The sequence below is a fragment of the Cebidichthys violaceus genome, unplaced genomic scaffold (assembly GCF_023349555.1).
Source record: "Cebidichthys violaceus isolate CVI_PGR_0920_01 unplaced genomic scaffold, fCebVio1.0.p SCAF_19, whole genome shotgun sequence".
In the NCBI taxonomy this organism is placed as follows: domain Eukaryota; kingdom Metazoa; phylum Chordata; class Actinopteri; order Perciformes; family Stichaeidae; genus Cebidichthys; species Cebidichthys violaceus.
This window is the reverse complement of record NW_027176361.1, coordinates 2,701,202-2,726,231: the sequence shown is the minus strand read 5'-3', so window position 1 is coordinate 2,726,231 and position 25,030 is coordinate 2,701,202. Positions and strand designations below refer to the sequence as shown.

General features: G+C 43.0%; 1 protein-coding gene across 2 annotated transcripts in view; it reads left to right on the top strand.

The window, feature by feature from the left end:
- arhgap36 (Rho GTPase activating protein 36) overlaps positions 1–25,030 on the top strand; it is a 40,577-nt gene that overhangs the window by 1,827 nt on the left and 13,720 nt on the right. The window contains exons 1-3 of one of the 2 annotated variants that reach the window (XM_068713220.1): positions 10,333–11,656; positions 16,967–17,123; positions 23,375–23,443. In XM_068713220.1, coding sequence (XP_068569321.1) covers positions 16,988–17,123; positions 23,375–23,443 — 205 coding nt within the window. In that variant the 5' untranslated portion in view covers positions 10,333–11,656; positions 16,967–16,987. Of the gene's footprint in view, positions 1–10,332; positions 11,657–16,966; positions 17,124–23,374; positions 23,444–25,030 lie in introns of those variants that run through there. The other variant, XM_068713219.1, reaches the window with a different exon arrangement.

Genomic DNA, 25,030 nt, shown 5'->3' with positions numbered 1-25,030 from the left:
AAACACTGTACATGTGACAATAGGCTTGGACGGGTACAGTGATTTATCTCGGCGCTGATGAGACATTGTACATAGCGTTGAACTGTAAAAGTTCAGTAGTGACCGCAGTTAACTGACGTTTAAAAGGCTCACGTCTACGTAATGTTTCAGCGTCTTTCAGCTTCTTGTTTGGGTTTTTGCTATCCGTACTTCTTATGTTTTGGTTGACTCCCCGTCCTCATGGTCCTTGTAGTAGTAGCAAGTTGTTTTTAGCTAAAATAAAGCTCTCATAGAACAACTGCACACTGCCTAAGTTAGAGATTAGCTGGAGCATTTAGCATCTAAAGAGACGGACGTTTCCTCTCAGGAGGTGGTGGAGACCAAAAACAGAGCAACAAAGAGAGTAAACATTGGACCTACATTTGCTAGGTGGTCAGAGATACAAATTCAGAGGAATGATAGGGATGCTTACGGTGATATTCTGTTATTGTTGTGCTAACAGCTTGTAGCTTTCTTCTAAAATGGCCAAAACAGCAACAAATACTTCAAATAGGCTGATAAAGGTATAGAGGAATCTACTTGGTGCTGAAAAGACATTGTGCATTGTGTAGTGACAGCAGCTAACTAACCCCTAAAAGGTTAATTGTTGTTGTTATCACACCATGTGCTGCTGGTGACACCCTGGCAGGAACGTGTGAAGCATCTGAGAAAACATCACAGAGCGATACGACACGATGTATGAGCTGCTGCTTATGAAGCCTTACAGTGTGCATGTGTGTGTGTGTGTGTGTGTATGTGTGTGTGTGTGTGTGTGTGTACGGTAAGTGTGTGTTTATGTGGGACAACGAAGAGCATCGAGGGACGGCTCGAGCAGTTAATCGATGCTGCGTCGCCATTTTGCGACGTGTACAAGTAGACTCACTATTTAATTATTGGGCGCTGGACTTATGAGTAGCTTATTAAAACTTGTGACTTCACTTGACTTCCGCTGTTTATTTAAATTAACTTGCAATTTACCAGTGAAGCCAAATACATAATATGTCTGACTTCAATTAATTGAAGATAAGGAGCTAAAATAAAGATCTTTTTTTTTTACTATCAATCAATCGGCATAATATTTGCTTGGCTACCAAACTAACTAACTAGAACATGTTTTGTCATTTTTTTTACCTCTGGTCATATTGTTATTTGGTAGTGGATTTTATTTTGCAGTGTGGGTGTTGTTGAGTGTGGTACCAGACTGAAAACACCATCTTTTTATTTATACAATACCCTATTCATAGCATGTACCATGTCTCTATATATACCATGGTATCTGTGTGCAATACACACCATTAGTAGTACAATGGTAAACCTGAAAGTACCACCCAGTACCATCACAAAACCATGGTACTTTTTTGTGTGAGGGGCCTGATCTGGAGCATCTCTCTCTCTCTCTCTCTCGCTCTCTCTCTCTTTCTCTCTCTCTCTTTCCTTCCAGCTGATGAAGAACATGTGATATGAGTGAAAGCTCTGGAAGTGTTTTAAAAGTCCTCTATTCATTCATGAGTTACTCCCACTTGGCTGCTGTCCAATCACTTTAAAATCCACAAGGCGACGCCCCCCTTGCATCACCTCAGCCAATCAGGTACGCCCGTTGCTACAGCTCCCGCCCCTTATCCCACAACAGCCAATCAGCTTTGTCGGCACAATTAGCTGCCTTCACCTGCAGACAAACATTTCCCACCTGCAACAGCAAGACGTCAGCTGGAGCTGGATCTGCTGCTGTCTGTGTTTGAAACTAAACGTTACTCACATGTGAACATCAAGCCTTTACGTCACAACACGAGTCATGAACTCATGGTCATAAACACACCACAGAGATAAGAGAGGAAGCGGAGGTTGAGATGAGTCCTTAAATGCTGCTCATGGTCTGATGTCTGCACAGGAGAGCAGCAGCTAGCCTGGTAAGAACTTCACTGTCGGGAGATAATTAAGAAATAGTCAAAACAGAACACAGATGAGGGTAATACAATGAAGATAATGCAAAAATCTGGTTTCAAACTGGATGTATTGTAAAGTAAGAAAAGTGTTTTTTTATTCAAATGTAATATTAGCATCATTAAATGCATCGGGAGTCTAAGTCTGAATTAGTATTTTTAAGGCATAATTGCATCAGGAAGGAGTATTATTGAGTCTACATGCATCAGAAGTATTTTTACTCTTGATTGCGTTCAGTCTGCTTTGCTGAGTACATGCGTACTTGTGGCATTGTCTTATTTTGAGAGTGTGACTGTATTCATCTTGGACCTCGGTCTTTCCTGCTGGATAGAAAGATGCACGCAGTAGAGAGTACTGTTCAGATAGTTGTGGCTCGATGAAGGCCAGTCTTCCTAAGGTAGGACTCACTTTGAGCATTTCCAAATGAAACGTTTCATCTATTGATGGAATTTTGAATCTCTCGTGTTGCGTTCAGGGAATTTCCTTTCGAAACGTACAAATACTTTTGATCTGATCTTTGTTAAAACGATCTCACAGAAGTGATTCGGTTCTCTGCTCCCAGCTGCTTGGACTGGTCTTCAGAAGGAATTTAAAATGAGGAAGTTCATGCATCTGTTGTGAATTCGATGGCTCTGTCTGACCTCTACGTTTTTAGTTTTGTCTGGAGTGACTCGTGACGCATGGCTCCACAACACGAACGACTCACATCCTGAAATATTGTTTGAATGTTTTGTAAATTAGCTGATTAAATCAAATGTCATCGTGACGACTTGATCAATAACTTTTCTTTAAAAGAAGCCGGTGGTTTAGGTCTCTGTACTTCATTTGAACTTCATTTATTTATGTTGGTTTTATTGTAATGTAGTTGTGTGTTGTCACGCCTAAAGAGATTTAACATGTCAGAATAACAAATGTCATTTCAAAGTAAAATACACGCTGCTGTGTGGTTGCGGGTCGCCTTGAGCTGTCGTTGTGCCAAACTCCTGCCGCTTGGGGAGGGAACACGCGGCGCGCATGGAACTATTTTCGTTGCGCGTCGGATGTCGGGGGTCCGCGGTCACGACGCACCGTCCACGGCTCAGACGTGTGGGTTTGATTCCCGGCTGCGTTGTTGTAAATCTCCACCAGGGTTTTCCCGTAATTCCACACAGCTGACAGACATGAAATATAGTTCTTCCATTTCAACATCAATCCGGTTTCTCCTCTCTGGTGATGCATTCAAGGTTTCCGTGCATCTGTGCGCACAGTCGTGTGTGTGTGTGTGTGTGTGTGTGTGTGTGTGTGTGTGTGTGTGTGTGTGTGTGTGTGTGTGTGTGTGTGTGTGTGTGTGTGTGTGTGTGTGTGTGTGTGTGTGTGTGTGTGTGTGTGTGTGTGTGTGTGTGTGTGTGCAGTGGTTTGGCAGTGGGTGCCGGTGCCTTCAGGGTGTCCTCATGCACAGCGTGTAATCTCCCGTCAGTGGAGTTATATAACCGGCGCACAGTCTGAGTTCTGATTGACTGACTGTTCCTGAACTTCCCTCTGGACGTCACTTGTGTGCATCTGTTTCGTTTCTCACACAGTGAGACATGAAGGATCTGCTGCTTCGGAGACAGATTGAAGTGTTCCTCTATGTTGACCTTCAAATAAGTCAGTTTAACTGGTGATAATCGGTTGAATAAATCATATCTAGTTGTTTTTTATCAGCCTTTTTTGAGGCCGATATCTCTGAGAAGTAAAACAAAGATACGAGCTGAAACATTTTATCATCTCTGATCTCTGAATATGGTTTCTAAAAGACCTCAAAAACATTCTCGGCATTCGTGCGCTGCACTTTCTTTCATAATCGTCAATCAATCTCCTGCTTAGTATGACTCAAGTCCCGCATTCGGCATCCTGCTGCTCTACAGAGCGCCATGTATTAATCCGCAGCAGAAAATAGTCCCCAACAAATGAGACATTTCCTCCAGTTTTAGTAAGATTTTCTAAAAAAAACTACAGTTCCCACCCGTTTGTTTTCCTGGAATTATACAAATTCATATGATTCATATGATTCATATGCATTTTCATGTTGCATATTCGTCACGCCCCTCATTTTTTAAAGGCCTTAACGTCAATCTCATCCTTTAACCTTCTAAGATATGAAAAAATATCATTATTAATATCTGTCCTCGTTACTCATACTACTTATACTCGTTTACATATTCTAAAATAACATTTCTACACTGTAGCTGTATTAAGATCATTTAGTGCTGTAGAAACCGTCGAGTCATGCATTGTGGTAGAGGTAGCTGAAGATAAATCACTCTCTGCTCCGGGGAAGTTGGATAACATCTGTGTGGTGTGTGGTGTGTGTGTTTTTTATTAATATGTGCACACGTGTTTTCATGACGCAGCCGCTCGGTTGCACATTTAGAGAGACGTGTGCGTCGTATTCCTCTGTGTCCTGGGAAGACCTTTTGATGAATTATGACTTCTCAACCCTGTGAGTGTTTAGTCGTGTAAGTCTGAGGCTGAGGAGCCTCCCTCCTTTGCTCTTTCTTTGTGTTTACATCGTGTGATGTGAGTCAGACTTTCAGTCATTAGGGAGCCGGGCCTTCTCTCTTTTTTTCACTTTGTAACTATTTGTTTGTTGTTCCTGGCATCTCTGTGTGGCCTCTTAATCTTCTTACCTCACTCGTGGAAAAGTGCAAGGTATAAGAGAGGCATTGTCAGTTTCAATGATGGATCTTCTGCAATCGTCAGGAACTGGATAATTTACTGACTTCCGAGGCTGGAGGATCGTTTTAGACCTTGGCTCGCACGGCAGGCTGTCTCTGACGCTCGCGGAGATCCTGACGGTAGTTCAGCCGTGCCGCTGTGTTTCAGGGGTTTAGTCTCGCGCTTCGCCAGGGGAGCATTAACGCTGAGATGCACTTGAGCAAAGAACCTTGGGCTGCAGTTCAATTAAATTTATTTATAGCCCAAAATCACAAATTTGCCTCGGAGGGCTTTACAATCTACACAGCATACGACACCTTCTGTCTTTGGACCCTGTCTTCTGTCTTAAGACCTCTAATAATAACAGTACTGGATATAATATAATGATATTAAAAGCATTAATGGTAGCAGTAATAGAAATGTCACTTATAAGAATAGCCCTGAGCCAGCCCTAACCGTAAACCTGAGCCAGCCCTAACCGTAAACCTGAGCCAGCCCTAACCGTAAACCTGAGCCAGCCCTAACCGTAAACCTGAGCCAGCCCCAACCGTAAACCTGAGCCAGCCCCAACCGTAAACCTGAGCCAGCCCCAACCGTAAACCTGAGCCAGCCCCAACCGTAAACCTGAGCCAGCTCTAACCGTAAACCTGAGCCAGCCCTAACCGTAAACCTGAGCCAGCCCTAACCGTAAACCTGAGCCAGCCCCAACCGTAAACCTGAGCCAGCCCCAACCGTAAACCTGAGCCAGCCCTAACCGTAAACCTGAGCCAGCCCTAACCGTAAACCTGAGCCAGCCCCAACCGTAAACCTGAGCCAGCCCCAACCGTAAACCTGAGCCAGCTCTAACCGTAAACCTGAGCCAGCCCTAACCGTAAACCTGAGCCAGCCCTAACCGTAAACCTGAGCCAGCCTAGTTTGACAGTTTGATAGGAGTTCATTAGCAGTGATTGACAGCTGCGTTAGAGACTCCTCCCCTCTGATTAATCCAATAGGAGCAGAATAACCTAATTTATTCACAGATTATATGTTTCATCTTCTACTGTCAGGAAAATCCTCGTCTTCCGCGTTAAGAAACATTTTGACTGCAGGACTTTTACGAGTGACAAAGTATTTCTTCAGTGTGCTGCTGGCCATCATTTAAATGTATATTCTACGTTTAAAATCAAAAGGAAGCATAAAAGGATAAAGTTTCGCAAAGCTTGATGAAAGTTTCTGACCCAAATTATTTGCAGGAATCATGTTTAATTTTCTATTTGTCATATATATTTGGACATAAGACATTACTTGTTCTCAAATCTATGAGCTCATGTATTTAAATCCCGCTTCACGCTGTGCTCACTAAACTCAGCTTTTCTTGGATTTTAAGAGGATTTACTTCTTAATGTGTTAAGTGTTGTTGTTGTTGTTGTTACATAACAGCGGAACTCTCCAGGAGGTTATTCTGAGAGATTTCAATGCAGAGGTTACAGTTTGTGGTCGTCTCTAAAGGCATTTGGGGAAATTATTGCAACTCACAAAGCACTAGTAAATTCCATGAATTTAAAGATATTCCATGAATTTAAAGATATCACATGACAGTTGGGAGGATTCGTCAGAGACAGCAGGGCTCCATCTTCAAAGCCCTGGTTGGCATTTTCCACATTTCCTGTCTTTTCCCTGTAGAGGAATCCACCACCGCCCCGAAACGGTGCCCGCGTCCCAACGCGGCTTTCATCCGAAGACGGATGGTCGCGTCCGGAGGTTGGCGGGGTCAGAGCTGTCGCCACGGTGACATTTCCTTTCATCTTTTTGACTTCAGTAGAATCAATAGCAATGTACGACGTGTAACCTTTCTTTTTAGGAAGTGCCGTCTTGTGGAATATTGACTGTTGTCTCATTAATTTGTTAGAAATGGTGTTTACAATATTTGATGCCATTTTACATGCAAAAAGCAGCTTGTTTGTCATCCTCTCTCTGCTCTTTCTTTCCTTCCCTACTCCTCCTCTGGTTTACATCACTGTCGCAACAAATATAAACCAACTCTGCAGAGCGCGCTGGATCAAAGGAGGTGACGACATGAACGCCGACAGAAGTAAAAGGTATCGCTGTATGCCGTCATGCTACGGTGCTTCTTCACAACGACGAACGTGTGATCGCACAGCCACGACAAAGCAGATGACGATCAGATCGCATCTCTCTCCGTCCTCCGGGAGAGGAAGAACGAACGAACCTGCTGCTGATTTTTCTTTGAAGTTACATAATTCCGGTTTGTCCTCCACAGCGGTAGGTGTTAACGGCGCTGACGGAGTTAACGGCGTTTACCCCGAGGGCTAGCTGGAGGGTTAAAAAGCCATGCGTTGGCCGGCCTAGCTATGTTAACAACCAAGAATTAAGCAAACAAGAAAGTGTAGTTCCTCAAATGGCCACTTGAGGCCGACTCCAAAAGCGAGTCGATCTCTATAGACCTCCATGTTGAAATGCCCAAGAAGAAAAAGATCCTGTTGTCCTTTTGGAAAGAGTTGTCTGTGCTTTTTAGGAACGTCAACATCAGGCTGAGATATCTCTACAACTATTCGATCGATTGCCTAGAAATGTTGAACAGACTTTCGTGGTCCCCCTAAAGGCTTTGGTGATCGCATGGCCGTTCTTCTAGTGCCACCATTTTGGGTTTTGGGCTCAGAGTAATTTCTTCACATCTACTGGACCGATTGCCCCAAGTTTATTTATTTTTGTACCGCCTTTTGGTAATCCACTGACTTTTTCTGGCCACCAGCTGGCGTACATTCGGTCAAGATTTTGGTGGTTTTAATGATCCCTTAACTCTTCACGTAGCACGGAGCATAAAATAGGAGAGGTGGATGTTTTTGAGGAGGGTGGAAGCTATCAGATTGATGGTGGTGATGGGTGTGGATGTGAACGTCCTGTTTAGAGAAGAGAGAGAGAGAGAGAGAGAGAGAAAGAGAACGACCTGTTATCAATATCCTCGCTGGAATCTTGTTTCCTCTGTCGGCGTTGGCATTTCCTCTTCTCCATTTTTACCAAAATCCTCTTGGGGAATCAAATGGAGCCAGAAAGAGAGACCAGTGGATGATGGTAAGGTTGAAACATTAAACTTTGGGATATTTTAATGGGAAAGACCCAAAGAAGGTGGTGGGAGAGAAACCAGAGAGAAGAAGATCTGCAGGAAGAGAGGTGACAATCTTTATCTGTCAAATGAAATGCAGATGGCGCCATCCAGTGTTGGTTTATTGTGGGATTTATAATAGAGTGCAGTGGAAATATTGCACAATATATCTTTAATCAATTTGGGTTTATTCCCTTTAACAACAGACTGTCTCACCCGGATTACAGTCCCAGTTTTAAACACTTGGTTTTAAATTGAAACATTTCACGCAACAAAGGTACTTATGTTGAGGCAACAAAGGTACTTAGGTTAGGTCTAGTTAGACGTCATGGTTTGGTTGAAAATAAGTGTGTTTGTTACAATATTTAAGTTTCCGCCCCGTAAATTAAAAACGTATTACGCTGACTGTTGGTTTCACACTCACAGCGGTCTACTGGGTGAAAGTCCCGTGGTTGTTTGTCACAACCCAAACCTCCTGCCTATAGGCGGAGAACATATTCAAATAGTTGTGTTTCACTTTGATTTTCATACTAACGTCTCTCTAAACTTTCTCCTCTTCATGTCTGTTTTTAAGAAGCCGGTTTAGTCCTTATCTCGTCGCCTCTTTATGCTCCTGACTATCAGCTGATGAAGAAGAACTCTGGGACAGTCCTGTCGGTCTGCACAGACGCACAAAGAGAAACCCCACGAGTGAGAGATAAGCCTCCCAGTTAAGTGTTAAATGAATTACAGGAAATCAGATGTTGATCGTGCACTTTGAGCCCCGAGATCTTTTTTTTAATTTATTTTATTAGCCAAATAAATGAAGCCAATCCAGATAACAAGAGAGTCGACAAAGTACCGGCTCTTTGCACAGTAACAGTGTTTTTGTACATGATCGTGCTTTAATGCTGGATCATTAAGGCTGGACGCTCGGTCACGTAGCAGCGTGAGAGAAGTCATCCAGGTAACTTCACAGCCACATTTTGCTGCTGCCCCAGGTGTGTTCTGCTGCTCTATATATATATATATATAGAGAGAGAGAGAGAGAGAGAGAGAGAGAGAGAGAGAGAGAGAGAGAGAGAGAGAGAGAACTGTGTGTGTGTGTGTGTGTGTGTGTGCAGCAATAACCCGTTTTTCACTCGTGTTGCTGCATCTACTCCGTCTTTAAGCAGCTCGTAGGTCAGTATGTTTACATCAATGAGTCGTGACTACTCTCTGTACTCTTTAGTTTATACTTTACTATTTACTTAAAAAACACTCCGACACTTATTTAGCCTCTTAGCTTTTACCATCTCAAAGGTAACTATTGTACTTTTTACTGTACTACACCTCAGAAGTAAATAATGTACTTTTTTTTTAATCATTTAGTCTTGTAGTTGTACATTTAGACTGTAGGTGGCGGTGTGGTCAATGAAGCGCTGTCCTGACATGGATATCCTGGTTCAACACTGTGTGTGTGTGTGTGTGTGTGTGTGTGTGTGTGTGTGTGTGTGTGTGTGTGTGAGATGGCTGTTGATCATCCATCCTGTTTTTTAAGCGTACAATCCGAGTCAGCACACAGAGTTTGAGGACTTGTCACTTTTGACCTGGAAATGTATGGCGTCGTTACAGGAAGTGAGAAGGATCAAAGATGATGTGGAGAAGCCGGAAGACACACACACACACACACACACACACACACACACACACACACACACACACACACGACAGGCGTGTGATATCCATTAGATCAATGGAAGAGGCCAGGGTCAGAGGTACAGACTGTTTCTACTGTAATAAGCACATTTCTACATTATGCATCAGCAAGACGAGCCTGCTGGTCATTTTGTGTCTCTTCATAGTCAGTTGTGTCTTTGTTGCTCATTTTGTATATTTTTGTGTCTTTTTTTGTCTCTTTGTAGTCTTTTTTTATCTCTTGGTAGTCTTTTTGTGGGTTTTTTTATGGTCTTTTTGTGTCTTTTTTGGTCTTTTGTGTCTTAATGCACACGGTTTGTTTGTCTTTGTAGTCTTTTCTTGTCTCTTTGTTGTCACTTTGTGTCTCTTTATGGTCTTTTTGTGTATTTTTTTGGTCTTTATAAAGAGAAACAAAACAACTACAAAGAAACACGTTTTTGTGTCTTTTTTTGTGTCTTTTTTTGTGTGTGTTTTTGTGTCACTCTGTGATCGGTACGTAAGGACACGGGTCACCCCTGACACTTTGGGTCTGTAGCCCTGTACCGGGTCGCCCCGTCCAGTCGTCTCTTCACTGATGGACATCAGGCTGTGAGGAGATGATGTAGTGAGGACAGAACAGGAATTCTGCTTTGAAGTTGTATTTTATTTGGTTTTATACATTTTGGTGACGGTAATTTGTGTTCATGAGTTATTTGTTTGTTGTGTTTATATTCTACAAACGTGTTTTCAGAGATTCATGAAGAGAAATCCAGTTCATTTAATTGGACGTTGGAGTTGTGAGTCAGAAGCGCCTTTTAAAGGAATATTTACATGATGGACGTACACACTAGAGAGAAAATGATCCTCCTCCTCCTCCTCCTCCTCCTCCTCCTCCTCCTCTCCAGTTAAACGTCTTCTTTCCTTCACGGTCTTGTGTCTCCTCGTCTCATCTGAACGCTCCTGTCTGTCCTTTTTATAGAGCTTTTATCCCGTTTTAATCCTCCAGCACTCACATTCCTCCCTCCCTCCTTCTCTATTCCCTCTTTCGCCTCCTTTCCTTCTTGTCTCTTTTTTTCTACCTCTTTATCCCTTTCTCTCCTTCCTTATGTCTTACTTTTATCTACTTGTATCTCCCCTCCCTGCCTCTCTCCATTCTTCCACTCTTTCCCTGCATTTCTTTGCTTTTTAAGCTTCCTTCCTTCACTTACTTACTCCCTTTCTCTCACCCTACCTTCTTTTACCCATATTTTACCTCTTCATCTCCTTATGTCCTAACCCCTATCTTGCCATCATACACCGTTGTCTTCTTTCCTTCCTTACCCCCTCTTTTACCTCTATCTTCCTTGTTTCCTTCATCCTTCCTTCCTTCTCTGCTTACCTGCCTCCCTTTCATTTCCCCCTTTTATCTCTTTCTATCCCATCTTTTATGTTTTTATGCTACTTTTATCTTCTTACTTCCTACCTCCTTCTCTCCCATTTTAACTCCTATTCTTGCTCTCCTCCTTTCCTTCCCTACTTCCTAATTCTTCATTTCTTGCCCTCTATATTCAGGTATTATTTCCCCACTTAAGTCCTTCCATACCTCCTCCTTCCTTTCCTACAGCGCCTTCTTTTTTACCTTCCCATATACCTTTTAATATCAACTCCTTTTCTTGCTCTCTTTCCTTCCCTATGCATCCTACCTCCCTCTCTTCCTTACTACCTAATTTGCTGCTTTACTTTTTCTAACCACTTTTTACTCCCTCCTCACTTCCTCCCTCTCTCCCCCTTCCACGTTCCTTAACTCCTTATTTCCTCATGGCCTTCTATTGTCTCTTCCTTTCTTGCCTCCTTTTTTTCCCCTCTACCCCTCTCTCCCCTTTCTTCCTCTTCATGGTCCATCCTCACCTCCTCACCTCCTCACCTCCCTCCTTAGTTTATTCTCCCGCTCCTTAACCCTCCACCCTTCTCCTCCCCTCTGTTTACATTCTCAGCTCCTGGAAGTCAAGTCTATGCGCTGCTCCTCCTCCTCGCTTAATCTAACTCACTTCTCAGCCCTCCTCCCTCTCCCTCCCTCTCTCTACCTCCCTCCCTCCCTCCCTCTCACTCCCTCTCACTCCCTCCCTCTCTCTACCTCCCTCCCTCTCTTGCTACTTTGACTCAGAGCTGCTGGTCGACTCATCCAGCTCAGCGCTCAGAGATGTATTTGAGTGTCTGAACAAAGTCTGGATAAACCGGGCTCAGAACTCTGCAGGGACCGATCACAAGGGATTTTAATTGTGACAAAGGGACACTCCAACACAGGTACTGTGTGTGTGTGTGTGTGTGTGTGTGTGTGTGTGTGTGTGTGTGTGTGTGTGTGAGAGAGAGAGAGTGTGAGAGAGTGTGTGTGTAGGCTGTATGATTTATGGTGCTAAATCTCCTTGAATTTAAAGCCTCGTTGGGATCGTTTTGAGTCAAACTCCTCTGACATACACATCTTAAGATGAACAAATGTTTTGTAACTTCAGACACATGTATGTAAAAGTCTTATTTAAAATGATATTTGTCTCTCAGCAGTATAGATGCCTTTTTAAAGCTCTTGTTGGCTAAAATCAGGCAGGTGCACAACTTTGTAAACACCTTAAACTCAGTTGTTGTAGTAAGTTAATTCATGAATTAATTAACTCCCAATATCAGTTTGATGAACCTTGAAATGTATTCATTATGCGGCGTACATTGAAATGCATGACACACACACACACACACACACACACACACACACACACACACACACACACACACACACAAACAGTTGTTTTTTGGCATCAACCCACAAATCCACTTCTGTTAGTTTTTGTCCACTGACCTGACGTCAAATTCCAGACGGCAGAGAGCCTGTGATCCCTGAAAAGTGTGTGTGTGTGTGTGTGTGTGTGTGTGTGTGTGTGTGTGTGTGTGTGTGTGTGTGTGTGTGTGTGTGTGTGTGTGTGTGTGTGTGTGTGTGTGTGTGTGTGTGTGTGTGTGTGTGTGTGACATGCCAGTTTAGTCATGGTCTGACACAGAAGGGCTGCTGTGTCGACAGAAGACCTGTTTCTTTAAGTCTTTAGCGCTGCCAAGGGGCCTATTAGTGCCTCCCGTCTGTTTACTTACGTGTGTGTGTGTGTGTGTGTGTGTGTGTGTGTGTGTGTGTGTGTGTGTGTGTGAGCACCTTTTGCATACTGATGTGCGGTGGTGTTTGGCTCCTAATGAGACCTGATTAACGTGATGAAAACACGACGTGTAGCTGAATAACATGAAGACGATGTTCCTTCGTTGGAGAGAATCATGGAGCCAAAGAACATTTTTAACATGAAATACTGGACAAAAAACCTGCTTTTGTTCAGGTGTAAGAAAAATAAAAGCTTTTAAATGGATACATCTTAAAATGGAGAGGTTTTTCTCGGGCCATGTTTCTGTGGGAAAAAAAGTTTTACTCATGCATTATTAATTTGTTGCTTATTTCCCCCAAATCACACGAGACCTGAAAGCTCCCGAGGCCCTTCAGGACTGATGGGGGACAAATGAGGAACAAAAAGAGGAAGCGGGTCACAGTTTCTGCACCGCTGATCAATCTGAAGCATAACGCCGAGCTGGCAGAAAGAGCCGACCGTCAACTTATTGTACGTCACAAACGAAGCAGCAAAGACCTTCAGGGCCACCAGAGGAGACGTGTAGGGAAACAAAACACGGTCCTACGAGAGAACCCCGTTAGTGGGTTAAAGCTGCATTCTCTCTAGTGTCCACCAGGGGGCGACTCCTCTGGTTGTATAGAAGTCTAGTCTAAAATGACTCTACTTCTCTCTTGATTTATTCCCTCAGTAAACATTGTAAACATGAGTTTATGGTCTCAATCTCTAGTTTACAGTCTTCTTCAATACAGCATGATGTTCATTTAGTACATTATGCTCCATTTAGAGTCAATCAGGGTATGCTCTAGGGGCGGGGCTTACTGTGATTGACAGGTCGCTGCAGCTAACAAAGTCGTATACGTCACCTCTACGTCACTTGTCCGCATTCCAAATATGGTCACCTCCGTTGATCGGTGTACGTCATGAAAGACGGGAAGCTGCGATCGGTCAGGGTCCACTGTTTAGTTGCTAAACAGTGGACTTTACAGGTAGCTTTAGCTGGCTGCAAAAAGCTACCTGTTCACTGGTTTGTAGAAAAAGAGAGAGAGAGAGAGAGAGAGAGAGAGAGAGAGAGAGAGAATATATATATTTTATATATTATATATATTGTTTCTCTTAGTCGTACCGACCAGCTAACATGTAGCACAATGCTAAAGAGACACTCGTCAGGAAGGAATGTTAAACTTCCAGACAATAATGAAAAAGCTCATTTATTTTGTGCATGTCAATGGAAACAGTTTTAAGTTTTCCAGACGAGGGGTACAAACACACACACACACCTTGTGTAAACACACATTTTTTTTAGCCTGTTAGCTATCATTTTATTCCATAATTTGCTCTATTAAAAGCAGCAGAAATAAACAGGCATGTGGATGTTTTTTAACAGGTGTTGCTTCGTACGGCGTGTCCCTGAGTGGAAATCTACTCCTCCTGTTTTGATCCCCCAGAGTTGAACTGCTATAATTTGAACAAATGTTATTGACTTATTTAAACGGCGCGGCGGTTCCTCCGTCCAGATGTTATCTCATTTTGTTTCCTGAGAAAGAATGTCTTAACATCTGGATGTTGTGAAAAAGGCGATTGGTTTGTTAGCTCTGAAGGAGTCAAAGTACGCAGCGTTGCAAGGATGACGGCAGATCCTTGATTTCAGACCGGGGTAGAGACGACTTCGCTTCAGCTCACTTCTATCTTCCATCGTCTGTCGTCTGGTTTGAATTGTTTCCCTTCCTGGATCTTTTTGACTGAAGCCACAATTGGACTGAAAATCCCCCTTTTTTTTAAATCTACATTGTAGATCTCTGGCAAGATGGCCGCCAACTTTGTATGACCTGCCCAATGTGGCCAAAACCTCAAACACATGTTTGGTTTATTGTTTGTCTTTGACTTTTTCTTTCATATCAATTAACACATTATGTTTATGCTGCCGCGAACCACTTGATTGCGTTTCACATTTGCGATTACGTCAAAAGCATTACCCTCGAAACGTAGGTAAGGAGAGCTTTCAAAGGGTTCTATGTTCTCTGGTATTCTATTCACCGAGTCTAAATGTTCAGTGTGTGTCTCCCTGATTAAATCTGTTGAAATCACTCACAGCTTACAGCTCACTGATGTTCTCCTTGGAACCTGAGCCCTCAAATGTGTGGTCCAGATCATTCCCTTTGAATTTAGACATTCGTATCTCCGAAGTGGCTGTTTGGGTTTTTACCATTGAAACTTCCATCTCTGTTCGATAGCCCTCATCAATCTCTCACAATGTTAGTTTATATCAAAGGACCTATAGGGATGAATAAGTGAACTGAGGCGACTGTTTTGTTTTGCTAGACTTGCACATCTGTGTCCGTGAGTCACGGCACTTATCCTAAATGTCACTTCTTCCCCTTGACATTTCAAGACGGCAAAACCAACGTTCCTCATGTCGTTGTTCTCCACCGAGCCGTGTTGGCTTTGAGACTTTGTGCCTCTCCGGCCTCCAGCGGGCAACTTTCATCTTCGTTTCACCGGTCTGGTTGTGTTTTTAGCTTTTCAATTTACTCCAATCACGCTGCGCTGCGGTGGGCTGAGCGCCGGCTCGATTGCAGACGTCAGACGTCAGTGTGGAAGCGAACGAGCACATGCAGAGGGAGGCGGTCGTTGCACATAGCTGTCAAAGGTTACCGTGTTTAGATGAGGCTTGAGGCCGAGTGTCGACAAAAGAGTGATTAAATACGTGTGCGTGTGTGTGTGTGTGTGTGTGTGTGTGTGTGTGTGTGTGTGTGTGTGTGTGTGTGAGATCATTTAAAGAGACACTGTATCCTCTGAAGAGGAAGTATTACTGGTGATTGAATCCTAATGACTTTAGAGGTCCAATGGGTTTCATGTAAATCTCACATTTGTTCGAAACTTAGTTTAATGAGCAAATACTGTTGTTTGATGTTCAGATCGACGTAATAAATGCATTCAAAGAAATGTGAAGAGGAAACGGAAGGAAGGAAGGGAAGAAGGAAGGAAAAGAGATGGGAATGGATGAGGGAAAGGGAGAAGGGAGGAAAGAAGGAAATGAACGAAGGAGGGGGAAGGAAGGAAATAAATAAGGAAGGAGAGAAGGGACAAAATGAAAGGGAAGGAAGGAAAGCAAAAGGAATGGAAAAGGGAAGGAAATAATTGTAGGAGGGAGGGGAGATATAAAGAAAGGAGGAATGGAAAAAGGAAGAAGGAAAAGATGAAGGACGGAGGGGATGAAAAGAGAATGGAAAAAAAAAGACGGAAAACATAAGGATGGAGCAAGGGAGGGGGGAGAAAGGAAGGACGGAAGTAAAAGGAAGGAGGGATGGTATAACATTTAAAAAAAGAAGGAAGGAAAATGAAAGAAATGGAGAAGGGAGCAAGGAAGGAGGGAGGGAGGAGGAAGAAAAGAAGGAAGGAAGAAAAAGAGAAGGAAGGAAGGAAACCGAAAGGAATGGAAAAGGGAAGGAAGGAAAGAGGGGATAAAAAGAAAAGTGAAGGGAGTAAGGAAGGAAAGGAAGGAGGGATGGGGAGGAAGGAGAGAAGAGATAAAAAGAAGGAAGGAAGGATACCGAAAGGAAGGAAAAGGTCAAGGATGAAGGGGATAAAATGAAAAGTGAACAAAGGTGAGAAGGAAGTGGAAAAAAGTAAGAAAGGAAAAGAGAGCCGTCCCTCTCCCTTTTCACTACGCTGATTGATTTCCATGCTTTTGTGTGAAATTCCTCAGACTCGATGCTTTTCCTGATTTTTCGATGGGTTTAAACACACACACACACACACACACACACACACACACACACACACACACACACACACACACACACACACACACACACACACACACGTAAATTGAAAGCACATTGGAGTGTGACGGCGCTCAGATCTGAAGTGTGTGTCTGCTTCTCGTTAACTTGGAGCTCCATCAAACTCTCTGTCTGTCCCGTTTCCTCGTCTCCTGAAGCCTCTCGTTGGGTCTCTCTGACTCCTCTTCACTCCGTCCTGTTACTCTAAAGACTCTCTAAAGAGAGTCTCTGCTTCAGACCGCAGACGAAGAAGCGTTCGTCTTGGGACTATTTGAAGCCGTCTCACTGGACTAACACTTCTTTTCTCTTCGTGTGTGTTGTATATGTTGCTTGGCAGCGTTGTAGTCGACCCCAGAGCGCTGCAGTCAAACACTGGAGCATGGGGAGTGTGTGAGCTGCACTGTCCAGCTTCATCCCGGAGCTTTTGACCAAATCCCACTGCCTTCTTCGGCCAATGAATTGATGAAAACTGATTTTTAGAAACAAATCAAGAGCAATATGATAAAAAATATGGCTTCACCACGCCGACTGATTTCCACTTCATCCTTAAAGCTTTTGGGTTCTTTTGGTTAAATGATGGATTATTTTGGTAACCGTCTCTCTCTCTCTCTCTCTCTCTCTCTCTCTCTCTCTCTCTCTCTCTCTCTCTCTCTCTCTCTCTCTCTCTCTCGTCTCTGCAGGGTGACCACACGTGGGCGACCATGTTGGGTCAGAGTGTGCGGTTGCAGCCGGTGCCCATCCAGAGCCTGTCGGAGCTGGAGCGAGCCAGGCTACAGGAGGTGGCCCTGTACCACCTGGAGGAGAGGGACCTGGACTTCAAGATCAGCATCCCGAGAGGTACCAAAAAAAAATCTGAGCTTTTGCACCACAAGTAAAGTCATCAACCAATGGCCGAACGGGTTGAGTTGCACCTCTAATTCTGAACAATGTGGTCTAAGACGGCAAACTTTATTACCCTTTGCAACCTTGACAAAGGCAGCTCAGACCAGATCCACTCCTTCTGTTCTTACCTTTCACAATAAAAGCCCTCGACATGTAATATTTGCACGCTTACAGTATTTTTGAATTGTCATGTCGCTATTCGTCACATCCCCCGATGAGTTAAAACCGTTATTGTTCTGTTTTTGATACCTTTTTACAATTTTAGCAATTTTACTTTCTTCAAATATTGGATGTCGGAGCACACGGGCTCGTCTCAAGACTTTCACGTCGTCTTGGAATGACTTTGGATCGATCTTAAAAAGGTCCAGAGGTGAAGATGCAAACCTGCGTTGCTTGAGCGATTGCTCAGATTGTGGACGAACGATGAATTGCAACCGCACAATGTTTTCTCGAGGGACTTCCAATGTTTCGTGTCTCGCTCGATGAGGAATGAGTTCTCGGTCAATCTGGTTTAAAGAAAACATTCTCTTCATGTGTAAGCAGTCCGACCCGTCAGTTATGATAAGTTTTGTTCTTCCACATATCTCAAATACTGCCAGGATTCTGAGTGGCGGTCAGGATAACGGTGCCTAGGAAGTGAAACATCAGATCTGGCTGTATTAGAAAAGACACAACTGAGTCCAAAAACATGACCAATGTTGTTGTTTTTCTGACTTGGAGAGTTTTAAAAAAAGGCTCCTTGATGTCGTCTCTCTGCCTCATATGGAGACACAAATAATCTCATGAGGAACTGCAGCCAAAATAAAGTTGTTTCTTCTAGCTAAGCTCGTTGAAGATATTTGTATTGGTTATTTTAGCTAAAAGCGGGGGACCACACAAGAAGACTTTAGTCTCCATAAGGCAGTGAACAGAGTCGGTGTCGCACATTTAATCTTCAATTTGTTGCAGATTACAATTACTGAGCTCAAGCTTCAATATCTAGTTTTTCTGTTTTTGTTCCAGATTCATTTTCTCTCGAGGCAACGTCACGTTATTGCGAAGTACCCAAAGCAACAAGCTTATCGAGCGGTGCTTCTCAGGAATGTTTGTTTTTGCCCCGGGTTCCTCCTCTTAAGCCACTTGCTGGCTGATATTGGTGAAGGTTGGATATTGGTTGGATTAGGAAGGACATTTAATAAAACAAACAAAAAAATGTTTTGTGCGTACACTTGATATTCTGCTTTAAAGACACCTGAATTGAACATGAATTAACCCTGCTTTAGTATCATACAGTGTATATATACGTGTATACTTTCCTTACTTAATTACGTTCATGCCTATGTTAGCTGCAGGGTCTATAAGTAGTAAAGCATGGCTCAAAGGTTTTGGGTATTGCATGTAAGCTCAGGCTTCCACACAGAACAACATCGTTCTACCTTTAAAGCTACTGAGAGAAACCTTCATGTTGTGTTGGTCCCTGTGGACTAAAGTGGTAGTGGTTTTGAGCACCAGAGTTCCTTTAGAAAACCTCTCATTCTACTGCACCAGGGACCCAGGGATCTGGGTCTGTTCACGGTGGACCGGTCTCTGCCGGAGGATCTGGGTCTGTCCACGGTGGACCGGTCTCTGCCGGAGGATCTGGGTCTGTCCACGGTGGACCAGGTCTCTGCTGGAGTCTGAGCTGAAGGAGTTTCTGGTGAACCTGCATGAGTTCATCTGGTTTCACCAGAATCCGACCCGGTGGCTCCGATGACATCATTAAGAAGAACTCTATAGAAACAGACCATCTTCTCTCTGATGGTCTCTGTACTGATGGAGGTCTGATAGAGGATCAGGACTAAACTGAGCCTGGTTCACAACCAGTTAGAACTTCCTCACAGTCACTTTAAGCAAGTCAATCCTCTACGTAGATCATAATCAGACTACCAGCAGGAAACATCTCTACACCTCTCATCTGCTGGATCTACTCCATGCTAATAAATATTGTCCATGTGCAATCATCGTACCATCTGCACTCTAAAATCCAGCCGATAAAGTCGAGGATAGTTTCACCAACAAACCGTAAATCTTTCAAACACCTCGCCGACTGCAGACTGTGAGTTCTTTTTTTTTTAAATCTGGTGTTTATTGGGGTTGGAGAAATGGCTGAGGTCGGGAGGATCACCAGAAACGTCTGATAGTAGAAGTGGTGTTTGTGTGTGTGTGGTCCGTTCTCCTGTGAGACCAGCCTCTACGTAAGCTGCTTTCCTCAGACTCCATTGTTCTGTCTCCGAGTTATTAACCTTGACCTGCTCAACCTTTGCGCAACCGATGCCGCGGTTTGGGTTAGGGTTCAAGCACGTACTTAACGTTCTAAAGATTATGGTTTGTGTTAAAATAAGAACGCAACAACGTAACTGTTACGCAACGTTTTGTAACGAGCAATGAAGGTCTCCTGGGTGAAGGTCCTGTGTTTGTCACAGGCTTCTGAATAGGACTCGAAGTGTTGTCCCTCATGTTGCGAGGACATAATTCTGTTCACGCAGCCATAAATAAAACCTCACAATGGTCTCGAGGGAATAAATGTCAGTAACGGAAACAAGCTTTTTGACTCGGAGCGACTTGCATCCTGTGAGACTCTACTCGTCCTCTGCCCTCCTCACTTTCGGGAAAATCTTCATCTTTAGGGATGAACGTAAACTCTCTTCCCATCAGCTCGGGGTTCTGAGATTCATGGGAAAAGCACAAGTAAATCGCTTAACTGCGTTGTCTCGGCTTATGAACTTCTGAGAAGCAAATTGCAGACGAGGGGGAACAGACATCCAGAAATATCTCCACATCTGGGCGGTTCCAGATGCTCCCATGTGTTCCCTGTTTGAAAAAAAAAAATACCTGGTACCTAGTTATTTTGTAATCAACACCAGCTTTATTCACTAACAATGGCGTAAACCCGGCCAAAGAGCTTGTAAAACGCAAGAAAACACACACTCGAACATTCCCCGCTTCTACTGGATGTTGTCTTTTCGTCTTTATGGAGTTCTGACGGCGTCCTTCTGTAGGTGCACACAAGTAGTAAGAGTCCCGTCAGTGGTACTGAATGCAAACGGCAGTATTTGTAGTACTTGTACTCGAGTAAAGGACTGGAATATTTCCTCTGTAAGTGTCTATGATTGCATGCACCTGTGTGTGTGTGTGTGTGTGTGTGTGTGTGTGTGTGTGTGTGTGTGTGTGTGTGTGTGTGTGTGTGTTTCTGTGTTTCTGTGTTTCTGTGCACGAGTGTATTTGGTTTCATTGGCAGGATTTGGTGGATTCTTTGTGAAACGTGTCAGTGATCGTGAGACAGATTTGCTCTTATTTGGTGTGTTTTTGGGAGCGTTTGTTCTCTCTCTCTCTCTCTCTCTCTCTCTCTCTCTGTCTCTCTCTCTCTGTCTCTCTCTCTCTTGGGACCACAGACTAACTCGCTCTCTGCTTCCTTTGATCTTCTGTCCGTCTTCTTCCTATTCCCTAGCTTCAGTCCTCTTCTCTTAAGCTCCACTTGTTCATGAAAGTCCTCTTTTTCAAGACGAAATGATTGTGTTTTGACAATATAGCGTTTTTTCAAGCAAACATGGCAACGCTCCTCTGGTTCAAGCTTCTCAAATATTAGAATTTCCTGCTTTTTTTTACTTTCTTATATCGTTGGAAAATGAACATTTTGGACTGTAGGTTGGATTTAAAAAAACAATTTAAAGATGTCAATTTAGGCTCGGAGAAATGGAATTATTGTGCGTTTTATTAATAATTAAACCATAAATGTTTAGATTTGTTCTTGAACAAGACAGACAGCAATAAGACAAAGTGGCGCGTTAACAACATGATACAAAATATGACAGATTGAAACAAACTTTAAAAGATAAAATAAACAATACAAAACAATATAATGAGACACACATTTTAAAAGTTAACATCAGCAGCAAAGAGTTTCCCTCTTTCTGGTAAAACTTTTTCAGATCATTAGTCATGTGAATAATTAACTTGCATTTCAATCGTCGGATATCTTCAAGCAATCAAACAGCACACAACTTTTTGAACTCTGCAGTGGGAACTCTGTTGATCTCCCTCTTTTAAATCTCATCAGTTCTTTACCACCAGTGTGTTCGACCTCACTCTGATTCCTCGGAGGATTTTGCTGAGACGCTACATTCACTGCATCTGTGTTCACGTAAATTAGATTCATCTGCAATTTGTGACGCTGTGATCAATTTTGAAACGACAAATAACGATGCAAAACTGCGGGAAAATATCCAAATCGGTTATAGTCGGAGGCCCTGCTTTCGTCTCGGCGTGTCATGCTTATAGCGCTGTGTGAATGTGTGTTATGTAATCACACAATGTGAGTGCATACATGTGCACAAACACACACACTGAGGGATTAGCCTTAGCAGGAGGTGGCGTGTGTTCGATGGGAGGGGCCATGCGCTTTGGAAATAAACTCTAATTTCCTGCAGTCATGGGAATTTGACCCTTTTATCCCCACACACACACACACACACACACACACACACACACACACACACACACACACACACACACACACACACACACATACTCTCTTTCTTCCCCTCACTGTTTTAACTTTCGACTGTTTATATGTGATTAAGAGGGAAACAAGCAAAGAGAGTCCCAAGTATTCTAGACTGCATTATTTTGCGATGCAGGGAACTCCGATCGTTCCCTAAAAGGGGAAAGACCCCGATGTTGAATTAGTGAGCTCTAAACACCAGATTGAGAAACCCAAACAATGGCTTCTTGCTCATGAAGCCAGTCGGAGGAGGAGGAGGATGTGGCGGTCGTAAAACAGAAACAAAACACACACCATGTAAAACAGATGGAGAGAGAAGGATTTACGGTGTCATTTTCTGCGATCAAACTCCGATGTTGCTTCAGCTAATGTCAATGTTTGGCTGGTCATCCGCAGAAATTTAGAGAACAAACGCACCAAACAAAAAGGATGCAGGAATGCACAACGCGGTCCGACAAACCGCATCTCCCAACAGAGGGGAGTTTGTGTGGTTTCCACGTCTTTTGGTTTCATGTCGTCCTCTGTTGTTCGTGCACACATTGCTTTACGTTGACAGTGGAGCTCTTTGTATGAACTTTGCATGTAATCAAATGAATTAATTTTAAACGTAATTGTATAAAGCAACAAGTCACCCGTTTACTAACCAGCTTTTCCCGGATAGCTTCCTAACCACGTCTCATATTATAAGGAGATAAAGTTTCACAGAATCATGTATTCATAGCGATACATGATTACTTTTTTCTTTCTCTAAGTGCAAAAAGATATTAACAATGCATTTGAAAAAATATTTTGACATCAATTTCTGTGCAAAAAGTATTTAAAAGGTGTTTTTTTCCTTTGATACTGTAACACGTTGATGTACATTTACAGTGAAATACTGTATTGTGCTTATGCTGTATATTGCTGAAGGTGCGGTACATTCTGGGAGTCACAATGCTTGCTCCCATGATCCCAACAGTGGTTGTGTTTTTTTTCCCAGTAATTTCACCGCTTATTGCTGACAAATTTCTGTACATTTTGATTACAATAAGTTACTGTAATTCTTCGATACAGTAGAGATGCTGTAAATTTCTGTGAAGATCTTGCTGGTGAAACTGTTGCCAGAAAATCATGTTTGAATTATTACAGTAAATTACTGGATGCTTTGATTGCAGTTAGTTGCTGTATTTTGATACAGCAGATAACAGGAGAAATTGCTGCCGGTAGATTACTGTAATTTTACAGTGAAAATATTTAAAGTGTAGTTTTGACCTAACTAAGTGCTATTCATTTATTCTCTAGATGTATAAAAGCCACATGTTTGGTGCCGTGCAGTCGGGAGCAAAGGGGCTTTTCAAACAAACAACCAGGTCTACTGAGAGTCGGCTCTATTGTTAGAGCGGAGGACGAGGTGGAAGCACTCAGGAGGGAAAGATAATAAGGGAAAGAGGAGAGGAAAGGGAGGAAGGTCGCATCGAGGGCGGTGTTTGCGTTTCAGGGAAAGAAGTGATGATTGAGTGTGTTATTTTAAGGCCGATAAGAGCGTTTGTGTCGCGATCCTTGTTGAAACGCACAAATTCGACACGGACTTCTCTGAACGCCACACAGTCTTCACTGTTCACACGTTCTTCAGCGTCACTAATCGTTTTATTCATGGTGACTTTTATCTCTTTAATTATCTCCTTTTCTTTTTTTTTCTCTCTCACAGAAATACGCAAACGGCGAAAATCTCTACGCAGGAAGTTTGACTCCTTTTCGAAGGAAAAGAAAGAGCGAGGTGAGTTCATCACACAAACACGGTCTCATGTGGTTTCACATTTTAACAAAAACAAAACGGTTTTGTCTCCCTTGATAGTCTGTTTCCAAGTCCCTGCGTGACCCGACACCCACGCTCTCCGTTTGTTACAGTAAATATTACCGTCCAACACAATGTCCCCTTCAGTCATCACCACAGTGACGTCCACCGGCTTTTACCGCTAATGGTCTTCTCACATACTTGAAATGCTGTGTTTACAAAGCACAAGTGGTTCAGGGCTGTGGGCTGATGGAGCGTTCAGGGACTCGAGCTTTGTGTCTCCGCGTCCGTCCTGCGTTGTTGTGAAAAGATTCAGGACTGAACACAAACGGCCTCCACAGTCACACTGTGTCACCCTACCATCGCTTACTGGTAGTCACCAGCTTTGAATCAATATTAATTCATGTTTCACGGTGTTTGTTCAAAGTGATGGAACATTTGTGGTTGCTGAGATTTCTTTATCCAATTAATTCAGGTTTTAACTGTCTTGAATTAACACACTAAGGCTACAGTTTCATTATCTCATTACTGGCAAAATTAATAAAAAAGATTGAAGTGATGGTTTTTCAACAAAACCACCAACAGTTTGGTTTAGGCAACAAAACCACCAACAGTTAGGTTTAGGCAACAAAACCACCAACAGTTTGGTTTAGGCAACAAAACCACCAACAGTTTGGTTTAGGCAACAAAACCACCAACAGTTAGGTTTAGGCAACAAAACCAACAGTTTGGTTTAGGCAGCAAAACCACCAGTTAGGTTTAGGCAACAAAACCACCAACAGTTTGGTTTAGGCAACAAAACCAACAGTTTGGTTTAGGCAACAAAACCACCAATAGTTAGGTTTAGGCAACAAAACCAACAGATTGGTTTAGGCAGCAAAACCACCAACAGTTTGGTTTAGGCAACAAAACCAACAGTTTGGTTTAGGCAACAAAACCAACAACAGTTAGGTTTAGGCAACAAAACCACCAACAGTTTGGTTTAGGCAACAAAACCAACAGTTTGGTTTAGGCAACAAAACCAACAACAGTTAGGTTTAGGCAACAAAACCACCAACCGTTTGGTTTAGGCAACAAAACCGCGTCCACCACGAATAAGGCTCTTAATTTACTTTAAGTTTTTATCGAGCTGACATGGAAGATTTTACTGAGGGGTGAAGCCCAACGGCTCAGTTTTGCAGAGGGAAACTCCCGCTGATAAATCAGGGCATGTTTATTTTTATACAAGTTTTACTATTGATAAAGTTTCTGTAAGTTATACAGCTCTGGATCATGTGTCACTGTTGATGAAGTTGCGTTCGTACTGTGGAAACTATGAGGCCTGTATGTAAACACAGAGACAACCTCCTCCTTTATTTATATTCAGCAGTGAAGCCATATTACATGTTGTCATCCACCCATAAAGTTAAAAGCTATTCAGTCTGAGCCTCTGACCGAACTGAGCCACGATGTGTCGACCTTTTCGTCGCTCCGGATGGGAACAAAGCGATCCGGGAGTGCCGCACTTTGAGCTCATGCGTGCATCAAATATTGGTTTTCAACTTATTTACAACTTATTTAATGTCCCCA